At 52.4% G+C, this 27,954-nt stretch overlaps 1 protein-coding gene across 1 annotated transcript; it reads right to left on the bottom strand.

Moving 5' to 3' along the window:
• Positions 1-47: 47 nt before the first annotated feature.
• Positions 48-27,686, bottom strand: LOC138394804 (integrin alpha-D-like). Its single transcript, XM_069487241.1, has 31 exons — positions 27,653-27,686; positions 25,680-25,774; positions 23,872-23,977; positions 21,107-21,210; positions 20,901-20,971; positions 20,664-20,778; positions 17,686-17,816; positions 16,685-16,830; positions 14,073-14,226; positions 13,825-13,975; positions 13,549-13,622; positions 12,273-12,402; positions 12,034-12,176; positions 11,708-11,848; positions 11,407-11,616; positions 10,577-10,707; positions 10,296-10,453; positions 9,203-9,357; positions 8,811-8,942; positions 7,913-7,986; positions 7,559-7,700; positions 5,579-5,695; positions 5,386-5,465; positions 5,195-5,278; positions 2,156-2,234; positions 1,887-1,994; positions 1,702-1,779; positions 1,389-1,502; positions 1,140-1,241; positions 772-882; positions 48-299 (listed from the first exon to the last, which is right to left on the bottom strand). The coding sequence occupies exons 2-31, from the start codon at positions 25,771-25,773 to the stop codon at positions 186-188; spliced, it is 3,549 nt and encodes a 1,182-aa protein (XP_069343342.1). The 5' UTR covers position 25,774; positions 27,653-27,686; the 3' UTR covers positions 48-185.
• Positions 27,687-27,954: the final 268 nt, after the last annotated feature.

Genomic DNA, 27,954 nt, shown 5'->3' with positions numbered 1-27,954 from the left:
TCATCCCTGAAGAAATTGGATTCGTAAAAATATAAAAATCTCTACCTCTTTGGGAAGGTGGCTTTGCACCTGATAGGTTGTTCAGGCCAGTTCGGATCTATGCAGAGGTTGTTTCCACAGAAGTAGATTTACAGGTGGAGGCAAGGCCAGCCCATGGGGACAGAGATGAACAGGACAGTGGATTATTAGGACAAAGGCAAATTTGAAGCCTCATGGCTGAAATCATCCCCACTGAATGTAGCAGCATCTTCAGGCTTGTCACCCAGCATTTCTTTGTACTGACGTTTGAAGAAGCCAAGCTATGAGGGAAAGTAAATCAGAAAAGCTGAGTAAGATGGCAGGTAAGAAAGTTGGGAGTAGGAAGAAGCTGAGAAAGAAGGGGAGAAGAGAACTGAGCTAACAGATCCGTGTGCCAGATGTTTTTGTGAATAACAGCTATCATGTATTGAGAATCTACTGTGTGCAAACACAGTAGTTAGACACATCATCTGTAGCAGAAAAACATAGATTCCGTAGTCAGGCAGGTCTGTGCACATATCCTGGCCTCATTTCTGTGTCACTTCAGCCTCTCTATGATGTGAGAATTATTATCATTTCAAAAATGAGAAACAGGCTCAGAGAGGTTGAGCAACTTGCCTAACATTAAATGGTGAGTAAGTGATGGAGACAAAATGTGTGTCCAGGCCTGTCTGAGTTCTCACTACACCATCCCATCTGTGGGAGGACTGGCTTGGACGCTGGGCATGTCAAGAGTGGGATGAAAATACTCACTTTGTACAGTGCGGCTGTGATGAGAGCCAGAAGCAGCAGACCCCCCACAGAGCTGCCCACCATGAGGGGGATGGGGTTGTAGACCTCATACTCCTCCAGCACCGTCTCCATCTGATTTAGGGATCAGAATGTGTCAAGCCTCTTGCTGCCATAGTCTCCTCCCAGGTTCCCCAACCTTTAACTCCCTCCTGCCCTTCCCCAGGCCCTGCTCCCAGGGGTGAAATGCAGAAGCACTTATGTGCTTAGGGACAACTGTCCTGCCCGGAGACCTTCATCCCTCCTCCCTCCAGGCTTGCAGGCCCCCACCCAGCATTGCAGACTCAGCAGCCCCTCACCAGCCTGGCCACTGCCCACCACACAGTCACTACCTGGGCTCTCATAAACGCCTCCTGTCCTGGAAGCTGGGAATACGTGGACCTGTCGAACGTGATTTCGGCCACACTCACGACCAACACCTTCTTCTGCAATGTCTCCAAAAGAAAAGGGCAGGGGAAGACCTGTGGAATTGGCTCTGGGGGGTGCTCAGAGTTCCAGGGATGCCCTGGCCTGAGGACGGGCACAGACACATCAGGTACCACTGAGTCTGGGGCAGGGGCTGTGCCGTGGGGCCTACACACCTGGCTGACCCAGCCGAAGCTGAGATTGCCCTTCAGGATGAAGTCAAGTTCCTCCTGGATGCCGAAGGAGGGGACGTCACAGCGGAACCTCAGGCAGTCGGCAATGGAGCAGTCCTAGGGACAGGAGAGGAATGAGGTTGAGGAGGGTCCTCACTTAGGAGAGAATCATAAGGGAAATCGGGTCTGTCAGATTTGGGGTAGGGCACAGGTGAACAATTGCAGGACGTGTACCTAACTCGCAATCTAGCAGTACTTGTCCCCGTATCCCCCAGTGCGGGCTGGTCTTGCAGCAGGGGTTCGGGGCCTTTCTCACCAGCACAGAACTCCTTAGAATGTGGGTCAGGAAGTCAGGATGCTGGGGCGGTTCTCTCTCTGACACACAGGGGAGGCTCTAGGGAGAGAGAGAAGTAGCCACAGAACAATCCGTGTATCCCCGGGAAGAGGGTGTGCGGCGCGGGGGGATCAGACTTTGGAGAAGGAGGAAAGGCAGGCAGGCACCTGTGCAGGGGCCTCCAGGGCCACGTCCCACACAGCCACACTGTTCAGCAGGACGGGGACCCAGAAATGAACACTGACCGCCAGATCTCGCTGACCCAGGTTAGTCACCTGCAGAAAATCAAGACAGAACATTATTGTGGTCTCTGGAGCACCGCAAATCCCACTTCTTGCCTGGCCCTAGCCCGAGGTTTCTCTCCATCTTTCCCCGCCAACGTCCAACTTCATCTGCACCGAGGGAGGGCAGACGTGGGTAGTCCCTAGCCTCTCACACGATATCGATGCTCGGCCTCTTTCCTGCTCTTCGCATCAGAAGTCGAAAAGTTGAAGTACTTGGTGGATTCCTCCTGCCTGGAGAGAGAGGGCCTGTTGGTGAAAAACAGTGCTGAGACCGTCCCCAGTTGTGCCCTAGCCTGCTGCAGAGAGTTCGGTCTGGCCGACAGATGACTCAGGGAAACAACGATGGTCTCATGTAGCTCTGCAGCCTCGGCTTCAGCCCCTCTGCCCCCACCGCCCTATGCCCCAGTCACCCAGAACCCCTAGCTCTGCCCTTGACACCCCTGGCTCCCTCATACCCCCACGACTTTGCTCCAGCTCTTTCTTCTGCTTGGAATGTCCTTACCCACACCCCTTCTGGAAATTTACACTCAAAGGCTCAACTTAAACATCTCCTCTCCTAACTTTTTAAACATTTTCCCATGAGAAAAAGGCATCCACATTGCTGCTTCTAGTAGATACATGGTTAGTATCAGGTAATACTTGCAGAGACTGTAGCCGGAACAATAAGCTCAAGGGGACTCCAGGGAATGATGGCTGGATCACTCCGGAAAAAATGCAGTGAGAGCCCCTCCAAGGTAGGAAGGAAGAAAATAGATGTGGCCACCCTGAAGCGGGTAAGTAAATGTGAAGAAAGGTGGTGCATGAACACAAGCCCATGGAGGGGACGTGAGGGCCTGGGCTGCAGGTGGGTTTCCATGCATCCCTGGCGCCCTTCAGCAAACGCAGGCTGTGTGACTGGCCCTGGAGAGTCAAGAGTTAAGCCATAACCCCTGCCCTCTCAGAGCTTCGTGTCTAAGGTCTCAGTAGAATCAAGCGGACAAGCAGAGGGACCTGTCCTCTTCACCCTCAGCCCGCACACAGCGGCCAGGCCAGCCGCACAGAAATTCCGTGGGCCCAGCGGTACCCCCACTGTCAGCCTCCCAGCATGGTGATTAGGAACACACAGGCTCTGCTGCCAGACTCCCTGGGTTCACATCTCAGATCTACCACTTTTTACCTGAGCGACTTCAGGCAAGCTGCTTAACCTCTCTGGAGCCCTGTAGTTTGTCCTCTTTAAAATATGGACGATAATAGTGCCTACCTATGGTAGGGTTGTGATGAGGGCTGCAGCAGTGCCTAGCACATAGTGAGTACTCCATAAATGTTAGAGATTCTTTTCCCTTACTGTGCTAGCCTTCCTCTCTGCTCTCCATCCCAGCCCCTTCTCTCTGTGCTTCCATTTTCTCACCTTAAAACCTTATAGTTCTAAACCTCTTTTCAAATCTAAGCAAGTCACCCAGCTTTCCCGAGTCCTCAGAGAGGCCCGTGGGATGTGGCCGTGGACTCTGCACCTGAACCATCCGGGTGTGATTCCTGGTTGGGTCACTTGGTGAATGATACGGGCAAGTTATTTAATCTGTTGATTTCTTCGTTGGTAAAAATGGGGATAATAATACAGTTGTAGAATTACAGGATTAAATGAATGTAAATGCAGGTAAAGTGCTTAAAATAATGCACAAAAAGCCAAAACAACAACATAAAACAATGCCTGACATAAGTATATGTAACTGCAAGTTCTTCGTGTTTTCCTGTGAATAGAAAGGGAAACTTACACATGTGGTTTGAAAGGGCAATGACACTGCTTGATCCCCTCCCCCAAGTTCCCCTAAAAATTCATACATCAGCAGCTGCAGCAGCAGCAGCACACTCGGTCCCATGGCAGTGTTACAAGCTTCTGAACAACTCTGTAAACCCCTGAAGCTTAACCCAGCGTGTGTGTGGGATCCTTGCTTTGTTTCCAGCCTGGCCTGCCTCTGCCTCATCAACCCGCATTCATAACCCAGAGCAGCAGCCCTGCCCTTGCCTTTCTGGTGGCCTGCCTCAATCTTGGGCTCTCAGAGACCTTCCCAACAGTTTCTCACACCTCTGCCCTCCTCTGAGTTTTGTAGAAACTTGACCTTTCCTTTCCTCTGAGTGGTGACAGACCATATCCTGTTGGGTACAAGTTCTCCAATTCAGAGTGCTCAGAAAACCTTTTTTATTCTTTTTTTTTTTTTTTTTGAGACAGGGTCTCACTCTGTTGCCCAGGCTAGAGTGCAGTGAATCATAGCTCACTGCAACTTTAAACTCTTGGGCTCAAGTGATCCTCCTGCCTCAGTCTACCAGGTAGCTCTGACTACAGGCACCTGCCACCACAACACAGCTAATTTTTCTATTTTTTGTAGAGACGGGGTCTCACTATGTTGCCAGGCTGGTCTCAAACTCCTGGGCTCAAGTGATCCTCCCACCTTGGCCTCCCAAATTGCTGGAATTACCGGCATGAGCCAGCGCACCTGGCCTCAGAAAAGCCTTGATCTCAATCTAGTACCTTTGCTTGGGCATATTCATGCTTAGCACAAATGACAGGATTGGCTTCATTTTTAAAAAAACCTGCATTTTTTAGGGAGAGGAGGAAATGCACAGTGGTGGCAAGATGTATGTTCCACTGGAAGGCCAATTGATCAGAGAAGAAACAAGAATTATGGTATATAATATTGTGGTGTAAATACAGTCATGCATCACTTAACACCAGGGATACATTCTGAGAAATGCATCATTAAGTGATTTCATCGTGCGAACATCATAGGGTGCACTTACACAAACCTAGACGGGATAGCTTACCATACACCTAGGCAATATGGTGTAGCCTGTTGCTCCCAGGCTACACATCTGTACAGCACGTTACTGTACTGAATACTGTAGGCGATTGTAACACAACAATAAGTATTTCTGTACCTAAACATAGAAAACGTATTGCATTGCACTGCAATGTTATGACAGCTACAACATCACTAGGCAATAGGAATTTTTCAGCTCTATGATAATCTTATGAGACCACCATAGTATATGTGGTCCGTCACAGACAGTAAACGGCACATGACTATGTATGGCTGGTTACCCACACAAGCATTCCCATGTGAGGAATCAAAAGGCCATGTCATCAAAAGAGTAGGCTGGGGCTCAGAAGGTGGTCAGAGGTCAGAGGTCCAAGGGGAAGGCCAGGGAGTTAGCACCTGCTGATTACTGTGTAGACGGAATATTTCACTGGCAGCTCCAGCTGGAAGGTTGTCTTGCTGGTTGCAGGCTTATTATTCTCACTGGAGGAAGAAAGGGGGCCCAACTAGGAAGGAATCCAGGAGAGGAGTCTCCAACTGGGGCGTGAGACAGGAGGGTGAAGGACACACCATACCTGGCCTGGACTTACCTGCTTGCATTGGCCCTCATAAGCATTCTGTCTCCTAGGTTTGCCTTGTAGGAGACCTCAAATGTGACTATGAAGGTTCCCTGAGGGAAGGAGCAAGAAGGAATGGGGATAGGGAAGGTCATGGGGGATTGAGGGAAGGGAACAGGTCAGGATGAGGGAGAAGAACTATGAGGATCTGGGGGGAGGCCCTGACCTTAGAACCCTCTTGGAAGATGGGGTGGTTGATGCTACACCTGCTGCTCCTCAGGCCTTCATTTCTGGAGGGCACTGCCTCACATGCCAGGCGCAGTGGGCGCTGATGAGGTTGCTTCTAGGAGATGAGAACAAATTCAAAAAAGTTACCTACAAGCACATATGGGCTTGAGATATAACAGCAGTAGCACTGCAGAGCAGTAGGGGAAAGGGTAGACTCTTCAATACATGGTGCTGGGAAATTGGCCCATACCAAAAAAAAAAAAAAATAGAAGAAGAAGGAGAAAGAAAAAGAAAGAAATTGGATCCCTACCTCACTCCATATGTTAAAATAAATTCCAATTGGATTAAAGATTTAAGTGTGAAAAAGCAAAGCTAGCCAAGCATGGTGGTGCACACCTGTAGTCCCAGCTATGTGGGAGGCTAGGGTGGGAAGATCACTTGAGCCCAGGAGTTCAAGACTGCAGTGAGCCATGATCGTGTCACTGCACTCCATCCTGGGTGACAGAGCAAGACCCCATCTCAAAAAATATTTAAAAGAAAAAAAGGGAAAAAAGAAAAAGCATAAAGCCTTTAGAAGATAATATAGGGAATTATTTTCACAACCTTGGGGTAGAGAAGTATTTCACAAACAAGACCCACACACAAGAACACTAAACACAGAGATATGATTGATAAAATGAGCCATGAACAAATTAAGACATTCTGTTTATTAAAAGGCACTATAAAAAGACTGAAAAGACAAGCAATAGGATTGGAAATGATATTTGAACACAGATAACTGGAACAGGACTAGTAACCAGAACATGTAAAGAACTCTGACAAATCAATACAAAAAAATGGGCAACCCAATTGAAGAATAGATAAAAGACATGGACCGGGCGCCGTGGCTCATGCCTGTAATCCTAGCACTCCGGGAGGCTGAGGCAGGAGAATCACGTGACCCCAGGAGTTTGAGGTTCCTGTGAGCTAGGCTGATGCCACAGCACTCTAGCCCGGGCAACAGAGTGAGACTTTGTCTCAAGAAAAAGAAAAGAAAAACGACATGGACAGGCACTTCCCAAAAGAAAACATCTGAACTACCAGGAACTATATGAAAAGTTGATCAACCTAATTAGAGAAGTGCAAGTTAAAATTCTAAGGAAATTCTGTTACTAACCCACTAGATTTACAAAAATTAAAAAGTCTGAGAATGCCAAGTATTGGAGTGGATAGAAAGCCATGGGGACTCTCATACGCTGCTGATGGAAGTGTAAATAGGCAAAAATACATTTGAAAATGGTTTGACTTCACTTATTAGGATTGGAGATACACATACACGATGACTCAGCAATTCCACACACGTTATATGCCTTCCAAAATATTTCTCGTAAGTGCACCAGGATACATGCTCAAGAATGGTCATGGCCAAAATCAGAAATCCACTCAAACAGTCATCAATTATAAAATGGGTAAATAGACGGTGGTATAGTCATACAAAGAGATTCTACGTAAAAATGAAAATTTCTACAGCCATTTGCAACAACATGAGTGAATCTCAGAAACATAATATTGAGGGAAAGAAGTTAGACACAAAAAAGTACACACGTTTCCATTCACATAAAATTCAAATATTGGCAAAACTGAACAGTATCATTTGGGGAGGCGCTCATGAGTGGTAAATCTATAAAGAAATGCAAGGAAACGATTCTCACAAAGTCGGAATAGTGATTACCTTTGGGGAGAGGGTGGGGGTGTGAAGGGGAAAGACTCGTGGCGAGAGGGCTTCTGGGGGTGCTAGCAGTGTGTTATTTCTTGACCTGGATGCTAATTGTGTGGAGGTTTGCTTAGTATTACTCATTAAACTATACATATGCTTTTTGTACTTTGTGTGTGTTTGTAAATCATCACAGAAGAAGAATTTAAAAGAAACTACCATAACTCTGGGAGATTTGGGCAGGGGAGAGGCCCCAGCCAAGTGGAGCCCAAGGGGGTTGCTTACCTGGCTTGCTGACACCCGTCGAAAGGACAGCCCTGCCGGGTAGTAGAAGTTGATCACAGTTCCGTAGGAATCCTCGCCCTCATTCCACACAGTCACTGTCACATTGAGTTCCGGGGAGCTCCCCACCATCAGAGTCTGCAGGCTGAAGTGGGAAGGACAGGACTGAGAGTGCGACTCTGCTGGAAATAGGCTGGAATTGGACCGGGGCAGGGGAGGGATTATGGGAACTCATGAGCTATGGGTGAATAACACTCCAATCAAAATCATTTTTGTCAGAGAGCCAAGAGGGAGCACAAACACACCTCATCCTGTGAGAGTGGGAGACCTAGAAGCTTGAAAGGAGACAGATCTCACCCTGAGAAGCTGAGGCTGACACTCAGGTCCCCTTCGCAGAGGCCGTCTTGCCCACAGTTCTTCTCAAAGGGAAGCTGCAGTGAAACAGTATATTCCCTTCCCGTCTCACGTCTTAACCTTTCCCCAGCCCCCTCGTTAGGAATGCTCAGCGATGTTGAGTATTACCGAGCCGCTGCTCCCAGCACTCTGCTAGACATTGGAGTGCAGGTGGGGTTTGGGGGTTGGAATATAAAAGAAAGATAAGACACGATTCTTGGATTCAAGGAGCATAAAGTTCAGTTGAGTCAAATCCAACTCATCCTGGAACAATATTCAACAAACATTATTAAGTGCCAATAATTTGACAGGGTCTGGGTTGGCTGGGGGCTTGGTGAAGGTGAAAACGACGGGTGAATTAGACATGGTCCTTAGGCTCAAGGACCCTACAATCCCAGGAGAGCCACAAACGTAGATGCAGGCTGTTATGATTCCAGTCATGTGACATTTGGTCTGGCATCACCATGCACCATGGCACAATGGGAGGCCGGAAAAGAAGTGGCAGCTGCTGAGTGTGGTTTTCAAAAGAGATTGGAGCTTTGGGGACTGGAGAAGATCCTTGAGGCGGAGAGAAGGAAGTGGTTTCCAAATGAGAGCTACAGCACAGACAAAGGCACAGAGGTGGGAATTGGAAAAGCTGGGAGGATCTGCAGAATGTGAACCAGAGAGTGTATATTGGGGCAAAGCGGGGAGCCGGCCGGGGTGTGTGCAGGGGGCCAAGCTAGGCAGGGCCTTGGTGCCTGGGTGGAGGCGTTCTGGACTTGATGAGGTTGGTGGGCTATTGGGCGCTACTGTGGGCTCCTAAGCACATGGAGACCCAGTGAAAGTCAGCACATCCCTGAGACTTCATTGAAAGACTCACAGAAGCCGTGAAGAGGTCCTGTGTGCCCACAGCCAGCACAGGGCGAAGGTTCCTGAGCGAGGGGATGGGCTCTCCCACCAGGGAGAAGTTGAGGCGCAGGATGATGGGGCTCATTATGTCCTCCACGCAGTTCTGAGGGAGGATGGACTTTCAGGAACCCACTCTCGTTCCCCTCACTTCCCACCACTGGGGCTTCTCCACTGTGTCCATTCCCCACTGTCCAGACAGCTCCCCATCCAAGCGGTCTTGCAGCCAGGGTCTCCGGCCCCAACTTTCCTTTCTCCAACCCTGGTATCTTCACCCTCCCCACCTCGCACAGCAGAAAACAGGGGTGCCAGAGGCTGACTTTGGCTCCTCCTCCCTCTCCCCTGCCCAGAACCCAAAGTCCTCACTGGCAAAAGCAGCTTCATGTTTTCACAGTGATCCCCCAGCCCCAAGGTGATTCTTCGAGTCAAAGTCCAGTTTTTGGTCTCATCAAAAATGGCTCGAGAAATCAGACGTCCTGGGTCCAGTGCCAGGTCATACCTGACAGAGCTCTGGACATCACCTGAAGAGGAAGAGGGAGTGGAAAATGGGAAGGCTGAGAGAACCTAGAGTGTTCTGCTTTCATTTATTTGTTCGTGTAATAAATATTTGCTGGGCACTTTTTCTGGGCCATGAACTGTGCCCAGTGCTTGGGATACACATGGAGAAGAAGGGGAGATGTGGCTCCTGCCCTCAGGAAGCTCACAGTCTAGGAAAGGAGCCAAGTGCATGGGCCTTAATGTCGCAGCGTGATCAGAGCAAGGGAGGATCTTCTGGTGGCACTAAGGAGGGTGTGCTGACTCGTGCCTGGCAGGGCTGCCGTCTTAGACGGGCTATGTCTGTGCTGCGGCCCGGAGGATGAGCAGGAGTCTGGCAAAGAGTGGGGAGGAGAACGTCGGACGGTGGGCACAGAGGCTAAGACCAGGAGGGACAGGGAGGCTGGCACGTTTATAAAAAGCGTATCTAGTAAGGGGGACGCTATGAGACCAGAGAGGCAGGGAGGCCAAATCAGAGAGGGCGTTTCAGGGAGGATTGGGGTCTTTGTGAAAGGGAGGGGAGCATTGAGGGGTATTAAGCAGCGGAGTGAGGAGCCTGGGTTTGGATTTTAGGACCAATCAGTCTAGTTCTTCTGTGCAGAATGGGTGCGAGGGTGCAGGAATAGACACAAGAACCGCTCAGTGTCGTTACTTTGGTGTCGGGAGGAAAGAGACTTGGGGGCCCAGAGGAAGGCAGGGGCTGGGGCTGGGGGACAGAAGCGGGCAGACTCTAGATCCATCCTGGAAACAGAACCTATAGGCCTGGGTGTGGCAGGAAGGGGGAGAGAAGGTGCCCAGGTTTCTGACACGGGCAGCTGAGGGGATGTGGAGGTGAGCTTTGGACTCTGGCCCATTCTGTCCTGAGGATGGTACTGGCGGCCTCTAATGGGGTGGGGGCTGAGTACACTTTTGGGAGGAAACTCACCTAACTGGTCAAGTGAGCTTTTGTGAACAGTGAGACAGACCGTGGCCTCCCCAGCTTCCAGGGTGGTGGGCACGTCTTCCCAGCACTGGTACGCGGCCTTCGCCACCTCCCCGGGGGTGAATCTCACGGCTACACCGACTGTCAGCACCGGCAGGCTCCTGAAGGGCATAGGCAGGGACAGAGGACAGGACACTGGTCTTCGGGAGAAGGACAAGGTGGGGAGGGCAGAATTGGTGGATCAGACACACAGTGGCAAGGCTGGTATTGGGGGGAATTGTCACCTGAGCAGCAGCACGTGCCCCTGGGCCCCCACAGCGAGGTCCACCAGTCCGTCCTGTGTGAGGTCCTGGCCTCCGCTCAGCGACTGCCCAAAATACTGGAGCCTGGGGGACAGCTGGGAGCCTGCGATCCGCTGGCCAGAGAGGGGCAGGAGAAGTGAAAGTGAAAGGGAGGGGGTGGGACGGGTTTGAGAAGAGAGCTTTGGAAAGGAGACTGGAGTGGAAGCAGATCTGGACAGAAACATCGGAAAGGAGGGACGAGGGGCAGGGGGCGAAAGCAAGCAGAGGTGAGGACCTCGGGGACCCCAGACAGAGAGAAGGGAGCTCTTTTTGTCCAGCTCACCACGAGGGTGCAGGTTAACGATGAAATAAGAGCATAGCAATGGAAATATCGTAGATGCACTTATTTGCTAGAGTCCTTCATAAATATTTGATGAACAGAATGCTTGGTGCTGTCCTGCTATCTGTACAAGAAGCTGCTGGAGTTGGTTTTATCATTTCCATGTTTTGTAGAAAGAAACTGAGGCTCACAGAGGCTGCCCGTCCCTGCCTAAGGCCCCACAGCTAGTGGTGGCCAGGCCAGGCTGGGGGTGACCTGGGGTCTGGCCTCAAAGCCTGATCTGTCAGCCATTGAGCTGCCCACGGCAGCGTGAAGGCTGCCTGGGACCCAAGAGGAGAAGAGAGATGATCTGTGCTTCGCTGGGGTTTGCTGGGGAGCCACGAAAAGGAAGGGACAGGTAACTGCCAAGGCGAGTGACAGGAGACTGCCGCTGGTGAGCCCCAGGCATGCAAAGGGAGCTGGGACCAGAAGAGGCTGGAGACAGGGGCCTCACCTGGCTGTGGGAGGAGCTGATGCCGAGTCCTGGGGCGCCATGAAACAGGTAGACAGCACCCCGCTTCTCCTGCTCTCCTGGGGCCCCGATGGCCACGTCCGTCAGCTTGTCCCCATTCACATCCCCCAGCACTGTCAGAGCCGCCCCAAAGCGGCCCCAGGGGTGGCCCTGCTCCCCACGGAGAATGACGTCACACTGCCACCTGCTCAGCTGCACGACAAAACCAGTGCCAGGCCCCTACCTGGGCAACCCCTCTCCCCACACCCAGACCCCACCCAGCCCAGGGCCATCAGCCACTCACCCCCTGGGGCAGGGGGCACACAGACACCTGGCCCCCCCGGGTCTGCTCGTAGTAGTGGGGGGCCCCGATGAGGACCAGGTCGGTGCTGCCGTCTCTGTCCACGTCCACGGAGCAGAGGGAGGCCCCGAAGTAGGAGCCGATCTGGAGGGCAGAGCCTCAGGTCATGCTGCCCGCCCCGCCAGGGGCACCGCCTTCTGGGCCAGGTCCTGCCTCTCCCCAGGCACCAGGACCTCCCCCAGGGGCCCCATCCCCTCCATTCCTTTCTTCTCTGCCCCTGGCCACCGCGCCCACCCTCGGGCTCCCCTCTGGCTGCCTCCATGCCCAACCTGGGCCCCTGCGACTTCAGCCTTCGGCCTCCACTGCCCGGACTCCTGGGTGAAGATGACAACCTTCCCGGTGTGCTGATGGCGGGGGGCCCCCAGGACCAGGCTCTGCTCCCCCTTCCACAGGGCCAGCTCGCTGGAGTACCCTGAGGGGGCCAGGCCTCAGCACAAAGCCCCCCAGGCTCCTGCCTTGCCCAGGCAGCTCCCCTCCGGCCTGCCCCCCACCCCTGGCCTGTTCTCACCCAGGTAAGAGTCCATCATGTTCACATTCTCCTGAGACATGTTGATGAAGATGGGATTCATGTTTGGGGGGTACAGGAAGGCACCTCCGGACCAGCTGAAGCTCCCCACAGCCCCCAGAACCGGTCCATCCTGGGAGGGAAGGGTTCCAGGGCTGAGCAGCCGGAGCAGAGAGACAGCCTGCTGCAGAGGAATGCCTGCGCTCCCAACCCCTAATATCTCTCCACCTATCATCCCTGTCACTGTCCCCGTCAGCCCCGTCCCATTTCACCCGCCACCCTTTCTGACTCCCAGCGCTTCTACCACCCGGCATTAGATTTCCTCAAACCCAGATGTGCGGCCACTGCCCCTCTGGAAAACCATGGAAACCATCACGACGCCCCTCAGGATGGCTCCGAGGACCCTTCCCAACCTAACCCGTGGAGTCTCGCTTTGTTCCAGAACACATCAAGCATTTGGCCTGGGCACCTCTCTCGCCTTCTCACTTTTGGAGACTCAGCTCTTCCCTCCGGAAGAGTCAACTTCAAAGTCACCTCCTCTTTGAGGTCTTCCTCGGTTCCCTTCGGAAGCCAGAGGCATTTCCTCTGTGTACTTTGTTTTTGCCTTCTTAAACTTTTGATACAGATAATTTAGAACACACAGAGAAGTAGAAAGAAATCTATAATGAACTTCCAAGTACCCGTGACCTACCAGCTTGTTTCATTTCTACCACCTCTCATGGATCCCCAAATTATTTTGAAGCAAACCCTCTGGATCCTTTGCACACACATGGACTTCCCAACATGTCTCTTTGGTCTACACAGTCTGGTCCTTCTCACCTCTCCACCCCTTTCCTCCCATGCTGCCCCTTGCTTACTACACTACAGCTGTGCCAGGCCTTCCATCTCTCTAGCATGGTGACCTTGTTCCTGCCTCAGGACCTTTGCACTTGCCTTTCCTCTATCTGGAGCAATCTTTCCCCAGATCTTCCCAGGGCTGGCCCGTTTTCACCACTGGGCCTTCTCTGACTAGCTGTTTTTCTCTATCCCAATGCTTGGCCCCCTCTGAAAGTCTGTTTGCTTCTTGACTCCTTGCACTTGAATATGCATTCTGTGAAAGCAGGAACCTTGCTGACCCTCTTCTCCGCTGTGCTCCCAGCTCCCGACACACTGCTTGGATGTCTCTCCCCCACCAGACGTGAACTTGGGGACAGGCTTTGCTTCTTGTTTACTTCTGGGTCCCAACTCCCAGCCCAGGGCCGGCCTGGAGACCTGTTTATCAAGTGCGTGCTCCACCTACCATTGCGAGCACTGAACTGAAGCCTTCCTGGGACATCTCATGCTGAAAGGAGCTACTTGTCCTTGATTGGGTTCCTGTGGGAAACAGGTCACTTAAGTTCCCAGAAACAATGAGACCATGAGGACTCAGCAGAGGGAGGAGACCATGGTCTGGGGCTTGGGTTCTGCAGAGCAATTTTGGATGAGTTGTGTAAAGGGATGCAACAAATCAGGACTGTGGGGGACAATTGGGTCAGGATCCCTTTAACTGGAAGGCCCAGCCTGGTTACCCATTTACCCTCCACTGTAAAGATCTTATCCTGCAGCTTCTTCTGGATGCTGCCAAGTGCTGCGAAGTTGTCCACCTTGAACACGTGGTCCTGCGGAGGCACTGAACCAATGGTGTTCAGCTCCTCCCTGGCAGCGGGCTCCTGGAAAGCATCGCCCACCTGCAGCAGAGAGGCAGCTGAGGAGGAGCAGCCCACCAGCCCTTTGCCTGGTGAGGTGCAGGCTGAGTCTGGGGCAGCGGAGAAGAGGAGGCCGCACCCCGATGGCATAGCGGATGATGCCGGCCTTCTCTGCCTGGGGGATGACAGCGCTGTATTCCAGGGGGTCTTTGTACTTCTGCCCGTCTGTGATGACAATGAGGATCTTCTTGGCACTTTCACGGGCTCCATTCTTACTATGAAATAGCTCTGTCCTGTCAGGTAAGAAGGGGAGATGACTCTACTGAGGCTGGCTGATTCTGGAAAGACATCATTTGCAGCTCTAGAAGATCATCTGGAGAGGCTGGGAGTCTTGGTAACTCCAGACTCTATCAGACATGTTAAGAAATCAATTCAGCCCTTTTTGAAGCCATCCTGGCAATAATAATAAAGGTACTCATATTCTTTGTTTCTAAAATTCTATCCACTACTGAACTTCATTCCCAGGAGGCAGTAGCTTTGGAGTCAGCTTTGGGCAAGTTACATAACCTCCCTGAGCCTCTGTTTCTCTCCATGCAAGTTGAGCATAGTAATCGTGCTGGAGCTGGTCTCTAAAGATGGCCCTCGATGAAACATACCTAGTTTCCCTCCAACACTGAACCTGGCCTGGCCTATGACTTACTTTCACCAGTAGCATGCGATGGAAGTGACATCGTGCCACTCAGGGGCCTAAGATGCCTTGATATCTTTTGCTTTTGCATGGGAGCCCTGAGCCACAGTGAAAGAAGTCTAGCCACCCTACCGGAGGCACTCAATGGACTGGCCTCCCCAAGAGAGAGGCTCAGCCACCCCAGCGGAGCCCAGCCTTCCAGCTGATCCTGCCTAGGCACCAGACATATGAGCGAAGTTCTCAGGGTTCCAGCCTCACACGTGGGACCCTGTGCAAGATCAACAGAAGAACCATCCAGCTGAGCCCCAGGATCATAAAAAATAATGAAAGAGCTGAAAGCCACTAAATTTGGGGATGGTTTGTTAGGCAGTGATGGCTAACTGACACAATAATACCAGGTTATTCCGAAGATTAAATGAGTTCAAGCTTTTACAACAGTGAACGGCCCACAGCAAGCACTAGTAGACAATAGCTGTAATGAATGATTACGAATGTAACCACATGCTCATGCGAGTCTATGAACTCAGAACGAACACACACATACCAAACAACACACATATGCCACATACAATACTGGAAACAACCTAAGTGTCCAACATTAGGGAAAGGGATTAGTGAATCATGGCTTAGCTGGGCGGGAAAGTACATAGCCCTTTCAAAGGAAAACAATAAAAACTGTGGAGAAACATGGAACAACAGGTTTGTCTGAACTAGATGGAAAAAAAGGAGGATGAAAATACTTTCTGCCCTGACTGTGACCATGTAAAATAAGCCTGAAAAAGACAAGGATGGGAATGGCACTGTCCCGTGCTGGTGGGATTTACTGATTCATGTGTACATATCACTTCTTGCTAAAATACTGTAAGGTGGTAGACTAGAGAGCCTGTGGACAATACTCCTTTTTTTAAAATTTCCCTGGTGTAATTTTTGGGTTTTTTTTAAATGAACTTCTTTTTAGAAAAAAGAAAGAAAGAAAGCTGGCCAGTGGCAGGGAGGTCCAAGCAGCGGCCGATCTAGCCCTGAGCCAGGCGTGGCTCCGGAGCAAGGAGCAGGAGCAGGAGCTGGTGAGAACCACACGGGCACCCCGGCCTCACCTGCCTTTCCTCCCAGGCCCCACCACTGGGAGAACCTTGGGAGGTGAGGGACTGCGGGGGGCGGGGGTACTCCTGTGTGACTCTGAACTTACAGACAGAGTCCCAGTCCCAAGGGGTCAGTGTTCAAGGCAGAAGAGCCACCCAGAAATATGGAAACATCTCTTGTTCTGTATGCTCCCACCAAATCCTAGCACTGCCCCCAGGGCAGCATCCAGGAGGTGTGCGGGAAGCCGAGGATCCCAGACACTCAGCCAGCTCCTTCCCACAAGAACCACGTCCTCTTCTTTCTAGCCCAGGACAGAAACCATTTTCTGCATGGACCGCCTGGCCCCCAGTGCCGGGCAGGCACGTGGTAAGCACCCGGTTAACACAGAGGGTGTGCGTGGGCAAGGACTGAGGGTGGAGGGGGCGAGTGGGGAGAAAGCACAGACACTTGGCAGCAACTCCTGAGTCCCTGCCAGGGAAGTAAAGAGGGGCCGCACTGTTCCTGTCCGTGTGCCCGGCACCCGCTGCGCGGCCTGGCTGAGCACCTCCCACACGTGATCTCATTGAACCCTGGCGACCTGGCGGTGAGCTCATCCCCATTTGCCAGTTCACTGAGGCTTAGAGTCAGTAACTCCCAGGGTTACCCCAGCAGAAAGTGGGGGGCCAGGATGGGAACCCAGATGTGTGTGAACCAAAGCTCATGCCTTGGGCCACCCCAGGTTGGCTCCCAGGGTCCGGACCCTCCAGCACCAGGCAGAGGGGAGTCTAGTCCTATATCGGGGAGACCTAGCAGGGAGGGGGCCAGGAGCACTCCAGGGAAGGTTCTGCCCGCAGACCCTACACTCCCCTTTTAGCACCTTTCGCTAGAGCCTGCCTGGGCCTCTGAGGGGGGCTGTGCTGACTCAGCAGGCGGGAGGGAGGCCGGTGGCCTGAGGGGGAGGCCGGTGGCAGCCACATCCGCAGGCAGCAGGAGGGGAAGCTTACACCACTTTCAGGATGCCGGTGGCCGTGTAGGTCAGGCCCTTCAGCTGGACGATGGGATCCACCAGGCTCCGAGGGCTTGAGCTGCGGCGGAATTCGGCGAAGGTGAAATGGATCTTCAGGAGGTTTGAGTACTGCAGCAGCGAGAACTGCAAAGGCCAAGGAGGGCCCTGTAGCTCAGAGGTTGTTATTGTTGTTGTTATTTTTAATAAATCTTTTATTTTGGAATGCATTTGAATTTACAAACCGTTTCCCATGTGTTTTGGTGCTCCCACAGGTAATATACTGAAACCCAGAAAAAAAATCACCCAAAAATACAAAAAGAAAACTGGAAAATCAAAACCAAATAATGCTGCCTCATAGTTTACAAAGAATGAGGATTTGGGGGAGGGGCAGGATGGCGGACTGGGAGCCGCCCGAGGGCACCGCTCTCAAGGGAGAGAACAGAAGTCGCAGGTGGATGCCACCTACGGACGGATGGACCTTCTTAGAAAGAGCGTTGTAAATCACTGGAGAAGTGATCGGGGACATTCAGAGTGAAGGAGAAGGTGACAGGGCCATAGTTTGCAAAGAATAAACCTGCCAACCACAATATTCGTTATGCTTAGATTTTTTAAAAATTTTATAACACATGAACTCAATTCATATCCTCACTTTTCAGGAGTTTGTGCACACATACACACTAGTGGCTGGGAAATAAAAAGATAAAGGATTCAGGAGTGACCAAGAAAACATAATAAAGACATCATCCATCATTTGGTTGAGTTACCTTCAGTCAAATTTCATAGAGAAATTATTTTTAAATACTTTTCAATGTTTTTAAATAGCAAAATCATTGTGTTTCCTGTGGCTTTGGATACATATATTACACACCATGGGGGAACCTTCTAGGTCAGAGCTCAGATTGGCCCTGCAATGGGACCTTCCTTTGACCCTGGACCAGCAAAGCCCCCCTAAGCCAGGTCTGCCCCCGCCCACCCCAGGCCCCGGTGCCCAGTCCCCACCGAGGAGTTGGTGCCTTCGAACCAGCCCATCACAGCTTTGACAAAGGCCTTCATCTGGTGAAATTCGCTTGGGTCAATGCTGCCAGAGCCGTCGATCAGGAAGACAATGTCCATCTCTGGAGTGGGACACTCTGCAGGGAGGGAGGGAGACATCAGAAACGCATTGTGGGTTCCAGCCACCTCCTGGGGCCCAGAAACCCTCCTGCTCAACAGGGTCGGGGCAGACTTGGGATTCCCACCTGGTTTCCCACCCCTCACGGACGAGGCTGTCTTCTGCCCCAGTCCTGTTCCCTTAGCGGAGTCCCTGTTGCTCCCCTCCCCTCCCCCATGGCCTGGGAAGCAGGGGAGGAGCAGAGGACAGGGACCAGGTGGGCTCCTCGTTCACTTGGTCAACAAATATTTATGAAACACATACTCCAGGGATGTCACAGAGCACGAGGAAGGCAGTTTAGCAACGTGGTTCAGAGTGTGCATTCTGGAACCCAAGTGCCTAAGCTCAAATCCTAGCTCCGCCACTCGCTAATTGGGGAACTCAGGCAAGCTGCTTAACTTCTCTGGGCCTCAGTTTCCCCATCTGTGAAATGAGGATAGGAACAGTGCCTTCCACATGGGATTAGTGCAAGCATAAAACAAATTAATATGCATATAGGTGCTTCAGACAGGGCCTGTCTCTCCAAGTGTTAGCTATTATGCGCGTCCTAGGCATTTTCTAGGCCTGTAAGATACACCACTAGGGGATGCTGGGGGGCCACCCAGACCCACCCCTTCCAGGTCTGAGGCACTCGTTTCCAGCTAAATGGAGTCGGCTGCTGGCGGCTGTCAGCCGAGTCCCTTCCCGGAAATCACACTGGGCAGAGGGGAGCTGTCTCACCCAAGGGTGCCTCCTGCACCTGGAGGCCCCCCGTGTGCCGCGCCTGTTTCGTGTCTGAAGGACCAGCCGGGCTCCAAGCTCCCCGCGGCCAGCTGAGGCCTCTGTAAGATTTCGTCACAACCATCCTGTCCCCCTTCCGGCCCCGTTTCCCTCGTGCTATCATGGATATTGCTCCCAAGAACATTCCCTAACCAGCTTGGAGTCCGTTTCTGGGGAAATCTGACCTGAGACCATAGCTTCAAAAACGATACCATTGCTGCCCTTGTGGAGTTCACACTGCAGTGGGAAAGACACACCATTCGCGCATAAACAAATGAGACTTTCAGATTGTCCCCAGGCTTGGTGGGGGGTGGCCGGCCTGTGTGCAGGACCCATCGGGCCTCCGCCAGCACCCACATCCTGTGTTCTCTCAGGGTGGCGGGAGATCAGGCCACCACAGCGCGGAGGTGCGATGCCCGCACCCCACAGCCGGCTCGCCGGCGCCTGTCCACCACTGAAGAAAACTGCCTTTTCCTCCCGCCCCCATCCCCCAGCTCAACCAGCTGGGGCTTCACGGGTGCTGAGAAGAAATAGAAGATCACTTCCCTTCCTGCTTCTGCAGTGCCCAGAGAACGCAGCTGTCCCCAGGGCAGGCTGAGGACCCCACAGGTGCCCCTTTCTGCCCAAGCGCCCGCCACACCGGGGCAGCCAACACCTTGCCCTGTCCCCCCTCGTCCAGCCTAATCAGGAAACCACCCCCACCCTGTACCTGCCCGGGGCTGCGGCAGCCGCTCCCATCACGGCCCTTCGGTTTCTTGCTCCTTTTATTGCAGCCACTGGGCTTCCGACAGCAGGTGCCTTGGATGTGTCCTCTTGAAAAGGGACCACACCTATCAGGCAAGGTTGGCTCAAGCTCTGGGCTCAGCCTCTTTCTCTCTGTGGGAACTCGTATCTCTAAACTTCGGTTGTCTCATCTGACAAGTGACAGTCGTCCTGCAGCACCACCCAGGGTATCGTGAAGACGCAACGAGGTGACTCCTACCGGCCGCCCAGTTCCCTCCACTCTGACCCAAGCTTGCCTTGCCTGCCCTAGGCTTACGCTGTCGTGTCCCGTTTTCACCTTGTGAGTTCCGGAGACATCTATGAGAAGACATTTACCTACTTGCAGTTAAGTGCCACATCACCTAGCCTGGCCTCGTGGACATCTCAGGCTGGGCGTGGGACCCCCAGGGGCTTCTCCACTCCCTCTGCCCCTCCATGAACTCTGTCCTCACAGTCTGGTCTGGGGGTGTTTCTGCTGCTGTCCCACCTCTGGCTGAAAGCCCGATGCCTGGCCCATGGCCTCTCCAGTCTAAAGCCTTGTTCTCAGTCGCACCCTGAGTGGCCCTAGTGTTCCCTCTCACGCCACAGATGAGGCAGTTTATCTGTGTCTTCCTCCTCAGCCAAATGCACGGTCCGCAGCTGGAAGACCAGTCAGGATGTCTACCACGTACCATGTCCAGGCAGGGCCCTAAGCATTTCGTACACACTGAATCCTTTAATCTTCATAACCACCCCCGTTATTAAGCCCCTTTTACCAGTGAGAAAACTGAGGCTCAGGGAATGAAGCCGAGTGCCCATGGACACGGAAAACAAACTTGGGCCCTGCCATCATGCAGACTGACTCTCGGAGAGATGCCACTGCAGTGTCCCCGGGCCCTGTTCTCTGCGGAAGACGATGGCCCTGACAAAACTGTGCATCACACTTTCCGCAGCCCTGTTGCTTGCTCCCCTCAGAGGAGAAGAGTGAGCCTGGGGGTCCTGGCAGCTCCGCGGTGACCACACAGAACCGCCCCCCTCACGGATTCTCATCCTCGCCATGAGTTTTCGACACCCCAAGGCCCTTCTTCTGGCCGTGGCCTCGAGAAGTGTCCGTGCACCTGCTGGCAACTGTAAGACCCTCAAGTCCACCCCCAGCCGGCACCCTGGTGCTCACATCCCCTCTTGGGCTCACGGAGGCTCTTGGCCACACTCTGTCCTCCAGGAAGGGAACCTGGGCACAGGGGGCCGAGACACAGGCCTCCCGCTCTGCCCGAACCTCAGTGCCAGCGTGTGCCCCACAGAGAACCGCTGTCTACAAGGGACCTACCTGGCAGGGCAGCTGGGACCGTCCGGATGATCTGCAAGTGGGAGCCCAGCAGGAGGCAGGAGCCTTTGGCATACATGTTCTCCCCACAGGCTCTGTGCATGGTCGGGCCACAGGCCTGGAGGCAGAGGCTGTGAGCAAGGGGGTCCCCAGAGCACCCCTCCTCCTGGAGCCCAGCCCCAGCCACCTCCAGCCCCTGCCCCTCCCCGCACAGCCCTCCTGTGACCCAGGACTACTCACCAGCAGCCAGGAGTGGTTGGTGGAGGCTGCCAGGGACAGGCCCAGGGATATGTTTACGGCCTCTGGGGGGACTGAGCGGGCAGACACACATGGTCACACTCATGGGCACAACTTCATTTGTGGGGAGAGTCCAGGCTGGAAGCTGAAGGGGGCGCGCTTGGGTCCAGGAGGGTCAGGGGTCCCGATTCCTGGGCCGGGTCACTCACTGTGCAGGGAGACAGGCTGGCACGTGCCGGTGGGAGATGCACAGTCGTACAGCTGTCCTGTCTGGTTGGCCGCCACCACCTCCAGGGGGGCTCCCACCACGAGCCTGGAGGCACAACCATGGCACACAGTCTCAGGACGGGTGGGAACAGGGGTACTGTGGGGATACGGAAGCTTCTTGTGATGGGGAACTGAGACTTTTACCACCTGGAGGCTGTTCAAAACCCAGGCCCCGAGTTTAACCCACATAAGCCTGAGGACCATGCTGTGGCTTCATTTACTTGTTTCTGAGTGTGCATACCTAAGAATATGTGTATTTATGCATATAAATGGTTTGTACTTTTTTTAACATTCACCAAAAATAAAACTCTTTAAAAACAAAAATGGCATTTCCCAATCATGGGTAAGCGCATCGTGCTTCTGAAATGCCACAATTGTGAGCCACCTAAGAAATAGGTCATCCCACGTTAAAGGGAACAATTTCCTGAAGGCAGAAGCTTTCAAAATAAACAGTTGATTGTGTAATTAGTCGGACAAATTTAAATATGATGTAAACAGTCAAATTGCACAATTGAAAGCTGGTTCAGAATCCATGTTTATATCCATAGTTATATAAATGCAGCAGTTTATTTGCAAAACTCCCTGAGTGGGAAAAAAAAAAAATCTTTTTTTTTTTTTTTTTTTTGAGACAGAGTCTCACTCTGTTGCCCAGGCTAGAGTGAGTGCCGTGGCGTTAGCCTAGCTCACAGCAACCTCAAACTCCTGAGCTCAAGCGATCCTCCTGTCTCAGCCTCCCGAGTAGCTGGGACTACAGGCATGCACCACCATGCCCGGCTAATTTTTTTTCTATATATATTTTTAGCTGTCCATATAATTTCTTTCTATTTTTAGTAGAGATGGGGTCTCGCTCTTGCTCAGGCTGGTCTCGAACTCCTGAGCTCAAACGATCCGCCCACCTCGGCCTCCCAGAGTGCTAGGATTACAGGCGTGAGCCACCGCGCCCGGCCAAAAAAAAAAAAAAAATCTTTTAACTTTGGAAACATTTTATCACTACCAACAATCTCCCCACCCAGATGAGAAAAGTAGACAAATCCTGGTGTACTTTAATTAGCCAAGCAAGGCTTAGTTAAGTGGGTATTTGAGGGTTCCTTCTAGAGAGCCATTGCTTTACAGAAAGATGTTATCCCTGTGTGTCATGATTCATGGAAAAAATCAAGACTTCTAAGAAAAATCTAAAACAAAGTCTAAGACTTTGCTGATGAAAACCTGAACAGATGGCTAGAGAGTAGCAGTCTGGGACCTGCCAGCCAAACGGTGGACAGACTGAGTCTCAACTATCGACCTGCGTGTTTTCTCTTTACCCCAACCCATTCCTTCCACATGGGCTCAATCTTTTCCATATTGGGCTAGGATTCAACAGAATCCAGGCAAAACAATAACTTTGTAGAAATCAGAATGATATCAACTATATATACTAGTTTATCATAGAGACTGGGTGAATGGTGATCAATAAATAGTGTCGTATTCTTTTTGTTTTTTAATGGAGCCTGAAAACAAATTGATGGTGACAGAAGTCAGAAGAGAGATTATCTTTGGATTTGTTGGGTGATGAGGAGGGACCCAGCAAGGGAGGCCGGTGCCCGTGAGTTTTGCATAGGGTGAGTCTGCTGTAGGTGGGGCTCCCTGGGTGTACACAGTGTCATAACTCATGGAGTTGGACCCTTCAGATTTGTGCGCTTCGGTCTGCTACATCTCAAAACAAAGAAAAAACAAAACCCTGGTGCCTGGCAACTGCCTCTATCACCCCGGGCTGCCAGCTGGGTGAGGAAGGGGAATGACAGGCACTCAGAGCTCTGCGACCTCTGCAGCTCCTCGTAGGCCAGCTGAACCTGTCTGTCCTCTGGGGCTCACTGCCAACACCACCTCCCTGGGGAGCCTCCGGGAATTACCCCTCCCCCGTTTGATCTCTCCCTTCCTGTGCCTCCCAGAGTTTGGTTTCGCCCGCATCACACCGTGACTCGAACTCTCTGGGACATGAGAATGTGAGCTCCTAGAGTCAGGGCCAGGTACATAATTTGTGGGCCCCAATGCAAAAATGAAAATGTGGGGTCTCTTGAGGTTAAAGGGAGCTTGCTCTTTTCTTCTGCGTTCCCTCTCTCTCTTTCTCCCTATCTTGGTGTTTTCTATTTGCGGTTTAGTGCCACACTCCTGTTAGGCTCAGGGATACTCCCAGGGTGGATGCACCCGACCCTGACCAGCTGGGGCTGGGGCAGAGGGCGGCAGCAGACACGGCGCATTGGTAGGGAACGGACAGCTGAGACCCCTGCCCAGGGAGGCGGGGGGAGGCAGGGCTGCCTGTGAGCTGAGCCTCCAAGCCCCCGGCGTATCTCCATCCTCCCATCAGTCTTTACTTACAAAACAGATGCAAAGATAACATCATCCAGACTTTGAAGAGACCAAGTGCAGAACATTAAACTCCAAGTTTAATGAGTTTGGACCCTCTGTGACTGCACAGGTCACTTGCCAGGAAGAGGCCCACCTGGAGGGCAGGTTCAAGGCCTCCTCCAGAGGTGGTATCTTGCCTAGAGTTTTATGGCCGTTCCTGGAATCACGAGTAAGAGTAACACGTAGCAGTGTCAGAGGCCTCAGAGGAGCCAGGGAAAGCCTTCTCACCCAAGCTGCCCCTCCCAGGACGCCTCCCTGGGGTGCTACAGGTGGCCGTCTGCCTGCAGGACCTGGGGTGGGGGAGGGAGGGAGTGGGGCCTACCGAGATCCGCCAAACTGCACCACGCTCTGTCCGAAGCTGGCTGCATCCTCTTGGAAGACGATGGGCTCCTCCACATCCAGGTTGAATCCATGGCAAGAAGCCAGCACTGAGGAATTTGGGGGCAGGGGTCAGAGGAGCCCACCCCTCTGTGCCCCTGGCCTCTTGAGACCCCACCCTTCTCCAGCCTTTGTTCCCATCTGCCCAGAAGGACAAGCCCGCTCCCTTGCCTTGCTGACGGAGTTGCCATCTGTGTGGTTCCCATCCCTCTCCCTCCCTCAGAAGTAACCAAACCACAATACAGAGGGCAGCAATCCAGGCAAATGCCCCCTCAAAGACACTGCAAAGGACATCCAGGATATGAAATTAGGCCAGTCATCTCCTGTATGTTAGATCAGGAATGTCGCTTAAAGACAAGGTGACCATACCATTTATTGTCTAAACTGAGACCTTCTGAGAGTGAAAGGGGCACCGTTAGCAATGGCAGCGGGGACTGCCCCAGGCAAACCGGCGCACCTGGGCGCCCTGCTAGAGCCGCCCTCCTCCAGCTTCCCGTACACAGAGACACACAGTCCAGTCGGGGAACAGACAGACAAGTTACGATTATGGGCCACTGTGTGTTCCTCGTGTCCCCTCTCAGTACGAGGCTCTAAGAGGGAAAGGCTCTAAGCGGCAGGGCCTGGCTCAGCAGGTGTCTGATTGCTGTTTGTTGGCGGACCCAGAACTGCACAGCAAGTCACCGGCACAGCCAGGACTCCACCTCACAGTCCTGATCCTTGACAAGTCACACTCCCCTCACTGGTGGCTAAGCTCCAAAGCCTCAAGGGGGACCCCTTACATTTCATGGGCTTTTCCTGACTCCTCCACTCCCAGGCAGCCATCTCTCCTCCCCATTTCGCTAGAATCCCCACCTGTCCCTGGGCTGAGGAGTCACCTCCCCCCCAGAGTGGGGAAGCCCTAAGGGGGTCAAGTGTCTGGCCAGGTAGTGACAAGGGAGGTCCAGACACCTGTACGCTGGGGTCCTGGAAAGAGGCCAGACGTGCAGGGAACTGGGACCCTACTACAGCCACATGCAAGGGGGCCTTAGGTCTTCTACTGTCCTTCCTCAAGTAATCACGTTTCTGAGTCTGAAAGCAGCCCCTGTGGTCTGACGAGGGGCAGGATACCGAGGGGCTCAGACTCAAGTGCCCCCTGGCCCAGGCGGGTGATGCCCATGAGTGCAGCAGGGGAGCGAGCGCCAGGGAGTGGGGGACCCACGGAGCTCCTGCACCTTCTAAGGGGGCAGCCACTGCCAGGCACCAGTATCCAGAGCTGCCAGACCACCTTGTTTCCCAAAATAAGCTAGAAAGCTGGGGTTTTGTGTGAAATCTGATTTTTAAATGGCACATGAATGTGGTCCTATACAGTTTTCAACCTGTGGGCTATTCTCTTGGCAGCAGTGGACAGCCTACCTGTAATCAGGACTGGAGGTAAAGCCAGGTGGCATGCACCTTTCTCCACCCCCCATGGCTTCTGGGCCTTCTGTTCCAGGGGGTGCTGGGGCAGACTCCTCTGACTCACACAGCACGCTTACCAGGGCTCCCATGAATACGCGTGGGAGGGGGAGGCCTGGGTCCATGTGGCCATCTGGATAGGCAGCTCGCTCTCCACCTGAGTGAGCCCATCTTCCCTTCCATTCCAGGCTGTTTGGACATGAGTCCACTCCTCTGCCTTCAGCTCCTCCTGACCACCAGCCCCCAGCCTGCTCTACCAGACAGAGACCCCCCACACCCCCACAAAGCTTCTCCCCAGTCCTGCGGGTCCCCACGTACCAGCCAGGAGGAGCACCATGCCAAAGGCCATCGCTGAGCAGCACGTCGCGGGGGAAGCAGAAGGCTGGGCAACAGCACTGAGGGTGCTCAGCATCCTGGGGGGTAGTTAAAACAATGACTCAGGGCCTCCACGTGGCAGGAGGAGGGGCACAGTGGGGAAGAGGGCCTTGTTTAATCATAGAACGGGGGGGGGGCGGGCAGAGGCCTCATGCTCTCCCCCCACCACCTTCAAAGATCTGGCTTCCTTCTCCCAGAAGACCACCCTCCCCCAGGCCTTTGAGCCAGGTGCTACCCAGGGGGTCTCTCTGGGGCTGCTCACAGGTGGAAAGGGAGGGAGCAGAACAGACAGCTCTAGAGGACCTGGCAGGTGGGTGTGAGAGAGGCAGAGCCCCCTCAGAGCATTGGAGATGGAGAAGGGGGAAGAGAGGGCTAGGTCAGGGTGTTTAAAAAAGCAGACCCGCTAGATAGGAGAATGGATAACCAAAAGGGTAAATTCATACAATGGACTACTGCTCAGAAATAAATAAGAACAGGCTACAAGGCCGGGTGCAGTAGCACATGTCTGTAATCCTAGCACTCTGGGAGGACGAGGCAGGAGATTCACTTAAAGTCAGGAGTTCGAGACCAGCCTGAGAAAGAGGTAGACCCCATCTCTACAAAAAATAGAAAAATTGGCCAGGTGTGGTGGCGCATGCCTGTAGTCCCAGCTATTGGGAGGCTGAGGCAGGAGGATCGCTTGAGCCCAGGAATTTGAGATTGCAGTGAGCTACAATGAGGCCACTGCACTCTAGCCCAGGGACAGAGTGAAAACCTGTCTCAAAAAAAAAAAAAAAAAACACAAAAGAAAAGAAAGGAACAGGCTACAGATGTTTTATCTCAAGTGAAAGAAGCCAGACATCAGAATGTATAGTGTCTGACTCCTTTCATATGAAGTTAAAGAACAGGCAAAATTAATCTATAAAGGTAGAAATCAGAAGAGTGATTGCCTCCGGTGAGGTGGGGGGGGAAACTTTTAACATTAGTTAAATTTACCATTGAAGGCCAGGCACGGTAGCTCGTGCCTGCAATCCCCGTGCTTTGGGAGGCTGAAGGTAGAGGATCACTTGAGGCCAGGAGTTTGAGACCAGTCTGGGCAACATAGCGAGACCCTCCCACCATTTCTACAAAAATATTAGCCAGGCCTGGTGGCTCACGCCTGTAGACCCAGCTACTTGGGAGGCCGAGGTGGGAAGGTCGGGGTTCCAGTGAGCTATGACCTGCTGCTGCACTTCAGCCGGGGTGACAGAGCAAGATCCCATCTCTCACAACAAAACAAAACACTCAGTATTTTACCATTTGTTAAATTGGGGTGGGTGGTTGTCATTTATCTTCTGTAAATTTCCATGTATTTGAAACATTTCACAGTTAAACATAAAAACATGAAAAAAGGGTCGTCTGTGTTAATGGAAAAGCCCAAGAACAGACTTTGAAGATTAAAATATATGAAAAAATCCCTTCCTATAGCATAAATTATTTTGTGTATATATGTGAGAGTTATTTAAAACATATAAAATATAGATTAAATGTCAACTGCAAACAATATATTAATGAAAGTTTTCTTTTTTTTTTTTTTTGAGACAGAGTCTCATTCTGTTGCCCAGGCTAGAGTGAGTGCCGTGGCGTCAGCCTAGCTCACAGCAACCTCAAACTCCTGAGCTCAAGCGATCCTCCTGTCTCAGCCTCCTGAGTAGCTGGGACTACAGGCATGCACCACCATGCCCGGCTAATTTTTTCTATATATATTTTTTAGCTGTCCATATAATTTCTTTCTATTTTTAGTAGAGATGGGGTCTCGCTCTTGCTCAGGCTGGTCTCGAACTCCTGAGCTCAAACGATCCGCCCACCTCGGCCTCCCAGAGTGCTAGGATTACAGGCGTGAGCCACCGTGCCCGGCCAATGAAAGTTTTCTATACAAAAATTTTACGTCTACTTACTTTGAGCTGGACAGAAGAAATTAAATGCGAAGCACTGACGATGCCCGTGCAGAACACTGGGCTGAGGGCTGGGATTGCCAACCCTGAAGCCGAGTTACCTACTTCCCTGCAAAGACTGTCAAGGCCAAGTCGGGCGACGGCCTTCTCCCCCTTGTGCCGAGGGCTGCGTAGCAGGCAGAAGGTCATCATTAGTTCATGGATCTGTGAGCGTCTCTCTGCATTTGGAACCACAAAGTAATTTTTAAATGAATCTCCTTAATCCAAAAATTGAAAGATCTCCTCATGTCCTCCGTGCTCACCAT

Source organism: Eulemur rufifrons, chromosome 14, assembly GCF_041146395.1.
Source record: "Eulemur rufifrons isolate Redbay chromosome 14, OSU_ERuf_1, whole genome shotgun sequence".
Lineage (NCBI taxonomy): Eukaryota > Metazoa > Chordata > Mammalia > Primates > Lemuridae > Eulemur > Eulemur rufifrons.
The sequence above is the reverse complement of the archived record's forward strand: the minus strand, read 5'-3'. Positions and strand labels throughout refer to the sequence as shown.